This window comes from Populus nigra, chromosome 2, assembly GCF_951802175.1.
Source record: "Populus nigra chromosome 2, ddPopNigr1.1, whole genome shotgun sequence".
NCBI classification, from domain to species: domain Eukaryota; kingdom Viridiplantae; phylum Streptophyta; class Magnoliopsida; order Malpighiales; family Salicaceae; genus Populus; species Populus nigra.
Genome location: NC_084853.1, coordinates 40,106,273 through 40,115,486, shown reverse-complemented (window position 1 = coordinate 40,115,486; position 9,214 = coordinate 40,106,273). Strand labels below are relative to the sequence as shown.

At 32.0% G+C, this 9,214-nt stretch overlaps 1 protein-coding gene across 7 annotated transcripts; it reads left to right on the top strand.

Annotated features, from left to right (window-relative positions):
- Positions 1-3,992: 3,992 nt before the first annotated feature.
- LOC133682065 (wee1-like protein kinase) lies at positions 3,993-7,903 on the top strand. Of its 7 annotated transcripts, none has more exons than XM_062105311.1 (11): positions 3,994-4,385; positions 4,589-4,649; positions 4,746-4,812; positions 4,992-5,246; positions 5,342-5,463; positions 5,556-5,665; positions 5,745-5,785; positions 5,881-6,029; positions 6,196-6,549; positions 6,835-6,947; positions 7,395-7,903. In XM_062105311.1, exons 1-11 carry the CDS (start codon positions 4,108-4,110, stop codon positions 7,441-7,443), a joined length of 1,599 nt encoding a protein of 532 aa, XP_061961295.1. In that variant the 5' UTR covers positions 3,994-4,107; the 3' UTR covers positions 7,444-7,903. The 7 variants fall into 7 exon arrangements, with proteins under 7 accessions (XP_061961291.1, XP_061961295.1, XP_061961294.1 ...); XM_062105312.1 differs by having other exon boundaries at positions 3,996-4,385; positions 6,889-6,947; XM_062105307.1 differs by having other exon boundaries at positions 3,993-4,385; positions 6,835-7,903.
- The last annotated feature ends 1,311 nt before the right edge of the window (positions 7,904-9,214 follow it).

Sequence of the window (9,214 nt, the reverse complement as noted above, 5' to 3'; positions counted from 1 at the left end):
TTATGTAATGGAGACAGCAATCATAGCACGGGCGTCCGGGTTAAGTTGAAATTACTATATTGTACATCTTGATTAGCTTGTTGGAGAATTGAAAACGGGGATAGTCTTGTCCTAGTGATCGTACGATGTTGTGTCGTTTAATGATATCAAATACTCAAATAGTATGTGGTGATTGGTTTATTTTTGGACACGTGTCGTGTTTGAGAGGCTTGAGAGGATTGAGGGGGTGATGATAGCTTCGTCTTCAAGGAAATTTTTCGCAATGGTCTAGAGGAAGACTGCTTCTCCCGTGCAAGTTACTAATTATAAATTATATAAATATTTAAATTTCCTTTTGTTTTTTAAATAATGATTATGTTATATTACATTTAGTTGTTGCGTGGCTTGACAAACAAGTTTATAAGTGGTTATTGATTAATGCGGGCTCTGTTTGGTAAAAAAAAAAATATATTAATGATTCTCCGATATAACTTTCATTAAAGTTTTTTCATCTAGATTATATTTTTTTTATTCCAAAAAACCCCCTAAATTATATAAGGATATGATAAAAACAATTAAAAATATGGGTATAACAGAGACTCGCCCATTGTATAATTTATTATAAATATTTTTTTGAAAAAAGCTTGAGAGAAAAATAATAACTTAGTTATAAAATTTTAGGGAAAAATAACAAAAAAAAAGTAGTAATCAAGCGAGTTTGGAGAGCCATGTCCTATAAATCAAGCCACGCAGCACTTGATTGTACTGCTTTTTCTCTGAGATTAATGGGATAGTTACAAAAACAAAATATTTCAAAGTTTTCTGGTGTTTTTTTTATATAGTTTGAGAAATTAAACTTTATTTTTTAAAATTTATACACGCTAATATTTAATATTTAAAAAAAAATATCTAATTATTTATAAATTTAATATTATATTTATTTTAATGACTAAAGAGCTATTGAGACATTAAAATGATAAAATAGTTATTCATAATTTATAATTATAAAAAAAATCTTCCAATAATTTCTAGGCACGTTGGATGTTTTTTTTCTGGGATTTATAATAAAAAAAAGGAATATAATTTATTCATTCAAGAAAATTGCTCGACTTAATTAAACTCATATGCATTTAATTTATAATATAAAACAGAGTAATACATGAATTAGAAAAGTCAAAGAAGAGACAGGCAAGAACAAGCATATGGTATGTTTTTGTTTTCATTTATCATTCTCATTTGCTCTTAAATCGAAGGCCACGAAGGCCAGCATTATATCTAAAAAGTGTTCAAGAAAAATGTGGTTGTAATTGTTTTTTATTTTAAAAATATATTAAAAAAATTATTTTAGTTAAAAAAATTATTTTTAATATTAACACATTAAAATAATTCAAAAATATCAAAAAATATATTAATTTAAAATTAAAAGAAACTTAAATCTTTTCAAAAACAATTTTAAAATCCAAAAACAAACAGGCTGAATCCATCCATCCTCTTTAATTCAAACCTCTCAGCCAACACATTGCTATCGAATTTCCTCCAATTTCCCATGCCATCAAAATCCTCAATTTCCTTTCACCTCCACCAGCCCACCTTCTCGCTACACTTCATTCTCCCACACTTGATATAGTTTTATGGAGGTCGCAGATCTTCCTCTAACTAATTCCCTTGATTGCTTTATTTTACTAAGAACAACAAATTTCTCATTACAAAACCAAATCTATTTAATAATCTCGGCGTTGATGTGAAAATATTACATTGTTTTTGTACTTTTAATTGCAGTCATCCATGAAAAAAATCAATAAAAAGTAAAAACACTGGATTAAACTAGTATATTCATACACTTTCAAATTGCAAATACAATTTCCAAATCTCGTCATTACACGTTAACAAAACTATAAAACCATGAATAATATGAGAAGTCACCAAAAAGGAAAATGAATTTTACAGAGGGAGCTTCGTTAAATAGTGTAAATTAAATAATAACAATGGACGGGAAACTACTTAAAAATTACACTAAAGCTTGTAGGAGTTGTTTTTTTGTAAATTTTGAAGAAAAAAAAAATACCCCCCTCTCCTCTCTTTTTAGGGTTGGCTGGCGGAGTGAAGGAAAAAGGAGAGAAGATCATCTTTTTTCTTTATTTTTTTCTTATTTTCTTTGAAACCAAGGTTGAGATTTGACTTGGGAGTGGTTTGGGTGAATATTAGCGAGGGAAAAGTATACATAAACTTGCTTGGGAAGAAATCAAGAGATCAAATTTCTAGAAATAGAGAGACAATAAATTTGAAGAGGAAAGGAGAAGAAAGTTGCAAGAAAATCCTTATTCTATTCCAAGTCCAAGTCAATGGGTAAAGTATTATAGTAACTCAATTTCTTAAGAAAATAGTTACTAGGCTTAAGGATGACCATGAATAAAGTAAGAGGAATGGAAGAATTGAATGGGAATTGATGTAATTATAGGTTAGTTTGATGTATACTGTGTGGAAATTAGACTTTAGAATAAATAGTTAGTTGAGTATATGTATGTATCCGTAAATTTATTTGGGAAAATGAGTTTTTTTTTCAGTATTATTAACGTAGATATCCGGGTTAACTTGCGTAAATCTCAATTAATCCCACATATCCTGAAATTAACGACTATATAAGCTACTAGTTGTCATAAGGTTTATGAGATTCGAATTAATGACCTCCAGGGAGCAAAGAGCAAACCTAAAGTTTGACCAGATAAACCTCTCATTATAGAAGTGAGGTAAAAGTATTGAATTTGTATAAGCAATTATGAATTTGTGTGTTATGTTATTTTGGTATGGTAAGAAAGGAAGTAGAATCAAATCTCTAAGGGTTTTTTTTTAAAAAATTAAAATGTAATTAAATTGAGCTTGATTTTGGGAATTAGTTGAATGGTATAATATTATATATTTATTAATATACTGGCTTAAATAATTATGTTCTAGGAAAAGAGTTTTGTGTTGATATATATGTGTTGCATGTATGAATGTGAGTTTAGTGAGTATATTTAATTTTGATTATTTTAATTGAAATAATATATCATTTGTGTTTATATGGGTTATAATATATATGAGGATACTTTAATTATATTCTAATATTTAATTTTTTTCAATGAATTATAATTTTTAAAACACAATGAACAAGTATAATTTTAATAAAATGTAAGATGCTAGAGGTAATTTTTTTCTTTTAAAAATATGGTTGAGACAATTTTATTCAATTTTATAAAAGCTGTATTAAATCTTAAAAATAAATAAATATTATCAAAACTATTTTTTATAATAAAATTATCTCTATTATATATATTTTTTAAGAAATTACAAATGACACTGTTACTTTTTAAACCGAGTTTATCTATATGAATAAATTGGTTTTCAATTATGCTGCTTCTATGGAAAAAAAAAAAAAAAAACCTTCGAAAAGGATCCCATGTCAATTTGATGGAGAGTCTTTTACCTGTCGTGACTCGATAGTCGTGGGTATTTTAAATCGGAGTTGGGTACATAAAAAGAAACGACTCCAACCCGACCAATCTTGAAACAAAATAGTTGAGTTTTGTCCAAAAAAGAAACTACAGAATTCTGAAAAAGCGCGCTTGCTTTTTCTGCCGCGGGTAAAAAACAATTTAATATTGTGATAGTTTTTTAAAATATATTTTTTTATTAAAAAATATATTAATTTTTTTAATATAAATACAATCTAACAATATATAAAAAATAATTTAAAATAAAAAATAAAAAAATTCAAAAAAAAAACACAGAAACAAACAGTATTTGAAAACTTCCCCGGTACGCTGACGCAACGTAAATTACTGTCATTCTCTAACCAATCATGACATTGTAGATCTGATTCAAAAAGTCTAGATCAAATCCTTTCAATTATCCAAGCAGTTAAATCAGTCACTTTTCCCGTCAAGTCAATAATAAAGTAGAGTCCATGTACCATACAGTAGTCCCTCCCTCATCCGATCTCTGTCAAAGTAGAAGACGTCCCGCGCAATTTTGATTCTCTAAAAAAGAAATAAAAATCTTTTTTTTTACCCCATAAAATAAGCACACGAGAGAGAAGCCAAAGAAGCTCCAGGCAGTGAGAGAGAGAGAGAGAGAGAGAGAGAGAGAGAGATGATGAAGAGGAAAACCCTTACAAAGAGAAGCTATACGAAGAAAAACAGGAGGGCGAGCAGCACCACCGCCAAAATGAAGAAGGGCACATTAATAACCCACTCGCAACAGGTTCAGCACCACCAAATCCAATCATCTTCTGCCACCTCAGCAGCAGCAGCAGCAGCAGCAGCGTCATCTCGCTTCCAGAACGTTCTGGACTCCGACCTCATCGATCCTCAGCTGCTTGCTGAGGATGTTGATGAAAAAGATTTCATCCTCAGTCAAGATTTCTTTTGGTAATTTTTGTTTCTCTTTTTTAGAAATATGAGTTTAATAATAATGTCTTTCTCGTTATTGTTTGGTGTTTTTGATAATGGTTAATCGAATTATCAATAGTTTTAATCGAGACGCAATCCTCTTTTTGATGTCACTGAAACTGTATATGCAATCTGCAAGCATCTGAATTAATTTTTTCTTTAATATCTTGTTGTAAATGCAGCACTCCAGATTATATCACACCAGACAATCAGAACTTGCTCTACAGTTTTGATTGCAACAAGGTGATGCCTTAACCAGTCTTATATTATATACAGATTGACACATGCTTGCGAATTAAAAACGAATTTTTCGATGGTTTGAATATTGGTTTGCCACAGGAAAACATTCCATGCCCCAAATCACCGGAGAAAGTAAACACTGTCATATCAAAAAAGCTTCGACAGGGTAAGCTGAGTTCATTTGTATCATGCTCGATTCTTGATTGATGTTTCAACTGGCTTCGCATTGCAAATTTGAGAATACTTGCATGAAATCTGTTCATATCATCTCGAGCTTTACTGAATTCTCATAGCGTGGTATTAGATGCTAATTATATGTATTCTTCTCTCGTGTGGTATTCCCAGTTCATCCTCTCAGTCCTACTTTGTCTGACCAGCAACCAATCGTGGATATCGGGAAAGATAACATCAGTGCAGAAGAAATGTTAATTGTGAAACCATCAACTCTGGAAACCAAAAAGCCTCAAAATTATGTATCACAATCTGCTGTTTTTTTACGCTGTCAGGTTATGCCCCCTCCTTGCATCAAGAACCCGTATTTAACAGATGCTTCAGAAGTGGGTATAGATCCATTTGGCAATCAAAGATCAAAATGCGCAGGTACACTCTTGTTTGTTATAAGTGAACAACATGATTATGGGATGATTACAATTACAATTACAATTTCTTATTCATTATTTTTCTATAAATTTTAGAAGGCAAAACTTTTCTCCAGAGAAATTCTTGTTACTTAATGCTGCAATCAACAGGATTTTTTGCAGCATTTGCCGGCGGTGATGGCCTGTCACGCTATCACACAGATTTTCATGAAATCCAGGTATCTATCCAGATTCCAAAAGCTCTAGACTTATTCAGATCACTACATATCATTTCTTGTACTTATGTTTAGTACTTTGCCTCCCTTTCTAGCAAATTGGAACTGGGAACTTCAGTTGTGTTTTCAAAGTTCTGAAAAGAATCGATGGTTGCTTGTATGCTGTGAAACATAGCACAAGGCAGTTGCATCAAGATGCAGAAAGGTAGTTTCTTCATGCTTTTTAGATACAAAAATCGTTTGTTCAACCAACACATTTAGGCTGTACGGTTTACATTTTACAGGAGGAAAGCATTAATGGAGGTTCAAGCTCTAGCAGCTTTAGGTTAGTGGAGTACTAATTTCTGAGCTTTTTGTACTTCAGCTAGCTGTGGCATGAATAATTGTTTTCTAGTTGATTTCATTGTCTTACATCCTTAGGATATCATGAGAACATTGTTGGATACTACTCGTCTTGGTTTGAAAATGAGCAACTCTACATTCAGATGGAACTCTGTGATGGCAGCTTATCCATTAATAGATCTTCTGAATCCATAACAGAGGGAGAAGCACTGCAAGTCTTACTTCAGGTGAACATTTTCCATGGACCATATAATACTTGAAAACTTCATATGAACTAGATAATTCTCAATGGTGGCACATAAATATGCATTCCACAAAGGGTTTTTTATGATGATGTCAATAAATTTCTTATTGAAATAATAAAAGCTATTTCTAACATCACAAGTCTTACAGATTGCGAAGGCATTAAAGTTTATTCATGAGAGAGGAATAGCTCACCTAGATGTGAAACCTGACAATATTTATTTCAAGAATGGAGTTTATAAGCTCGGTGATTTTGGATGTGCAACACTTCTTGACCAGAGTCTACCAGTTGAAGAGGGTGATGCACGCTATATGCCTCAAGAAATCCTGAATGAGAATTACAATTATCTTGACAAAGTTGACATCTTTTCCTTGGGAGCAGCTATTTATGAGCTTATTAGGGGGTCAATTTTGCCACAATCAGGAACCCATTTGTTTAACCTCAGGGAGGGCAAACTGCCTCTCCTTCCTGGTCATTCATTGCAACTTCAGAACTTGCTAAAGGTATTACAAGTTAATTTCTTGTCTGCTCTACTTGCGGTCTATAGGAATGGCAAAGGTTTTTTCCTCCCAGTCATGTGCCCTGTTTACGAGCTGATCAGGATTTATTTGGCTCATCATGGAAATCTTAAAAAGAATCTTTTTAGAATTTATGTGAAATATTTATCGTAATAAATCAGTAATTTATGTGTAAAAAAAATAATTATTGCAATTAAATTAGTTAAGTGTGCAAGTTTGGGGTTGGGGGTGCATCAACCTGCCCCTGCCGTAAAAATTTGGTTTTTTCAGGCAGGTTGGGTGGGGTATTCACCGAATCTGGCCAAATTGTCATCGTGCTTGCAGACTTTTATGGAAATGGGTCCAAACTGTCTTGAAGGCGGCATCTTAAAAGAAAAAAAATGGTATTTAATGACCATGTTCTCTTTTACAGTTTTGTTCAAGTACGTAGTTCAGAATGGTTCACTTACAATTTACTTGCTGCTGTATCTTATTTCATTGGTTAGAATTGTCCCTGTGTAGTATAGTTTGCAGGAACTGTATATGAAGAGAGAACAAAATAACATGTTAGTAGCCTTTCTGAATTTCTTAAGGTGGCAAACAAATTTCGTTGTCCATTTAAGTTGCAGGTTCCCTGTAATAAACCCAAACCTGCTTGAAGCAATTTATATACTTTATTGGTTAGGTTAAAAGTTTTTTTGTTGTAGATGAAACTTGTTCTTTCACTGTGTATCAAGTCTAGTCTTGTATTGTTATGAAATATCAACAAACTTTCTCCTTGTAAAAAAAATTAAAAAACAAAACTTTCAATTGTATGGCTGATTTGTCTGACGGTTTCGTAATTTTATCAGGCCATGGTTTGTCCTGATCCCGTTAGGCGGCCTTCTGCCAAGGAATTAATCGAAAATCCAATGTTTGGTAAGTTCAAAGAAATCTAATATCCCAAGCAAAAGCTTAACTGGATTTTGACAGGAACACGAGTTTTGTACGTAGCTGCTTACGATCAGCTACCCTGCCAAGGAGGCCCAATTGCAAGATTATGAATGGTCAATTTTGTGAGAAGCAGTCCCTTTGGGAGTACAGGCACCAAATTTTCCTACTTGGTAGGATGCATTATGAATGTGTCATGCTCATCAAATGTTGCTTTATAGGTATGCAATTGCAATGAAAATGCCATCAGGACTAGGATACTGATGATAATCTGATGCCGAGATGGATTTGGTTTATGATCTTGTGGAATGGTGCAAAGGACTCCTGTAGCCGATCCCAACAAGTTTGGGATCAAGGCTTGGCTGTAGTATACTGTGTCAAAGTTGATGGTTGATTTAAACAATAGATCAAATGATAATCTCTTTCCAACCCGGTTCATAAAACCTCATTTCTGCGTAATCTACCGGTACAAATTTCTTCTACTGTTCTTTACATATGAAGTGACAGTCTGGAACATTGAAAATAAAACGAGTCAAATTTACAAGCAATAAAATTACAAAACGCTGCATCTTTTGGTACTCGAGGTTGGTTTAAATAAATTTTAGACAAACAAATTACCTTGTAATTTGAAAAAAGAAAATGGTGATTGGAGTCTGAGCTGGTCTCTGCCATGCGTAGTGGAAAAGCTTCTATTTTTTATTTTTACTTTTTTTACTTTTTGTTTTTTATGGTGAAAGGCAATTTACTAGTAGTAAGAGACCTGATCTAATGTTTCCAGGTGCACTGTTGTTTGTAATTTTTGATATCAATAAATTAGAAAACTTTAAATTTTTTTTAAAAAATTAATTTAAAAAAATAAAAAAAATTCAAAAGCTTTTCAAATGGATTGCTAGCTGCTTGTCATTTCCTCCACTAGAGCTCCCGTTTGGAAACGTGCCATTAGTGTTTTCAATTTTAAAAATAACTTTTTTAAAATAAAAAAATAAATATTATTTTAATATATTTTAGTATGAAAAATATTTTAAAAAGTGACTGTTTAACCTGTACTCCTAATGTAATGTTTTCAGTGCTTGTAATTTTTTATATTAATGAATTAAAATAAATTAAAAATATAAAAAATAAATTAAATTTTTTTAAAAAGTAAAAAAAATGAAACCGCCAATCATAAACTGCTCTGGATGGTTTTGGTGTGGTCATGACTTGCAAATTTGAACATTTTCTTCACCAACGTACATGTCATCTCTCATCTGGTCAAGGAAATCAGGATGCTGAGAGCAACTGCCACCAGCAGTTTTGGATGCTTTCAGGAGACATGATTGACCTGGTTGCAGCTAGATGGATCATCTCCATCTTTCTTACATCTCGTCAAATTGCACTTGCCTTCGCGGGTTGTCCATTCAGGTCATCTAATTCTTCGGGATATCATATTTTATTCTGGAAAGTTTTTTTTAAAAATAAAATTTTAAAAAACAAATTAGTTTTTAATGTTTTGTAATATTTTAAAAAATAAGTTTAAGAATACTTTTTTAATTTTTAATATTTATAAAAAATTCCTTTTCATTAAATAAACAAGATTAATATTTGTTTGAAGTAATCGTCGTTTGCTTCAACTGAAAGCTAAGTTACCAAGTGACAAACAAAAAAGTTGTGTCGGCTTATTGTTAATCTACGTGTGTTTTTCATCCCTACATGGATGGAGGTAAACCTCTTAAAGGCGTTTGTACAGAGAAGAAAGACAAAG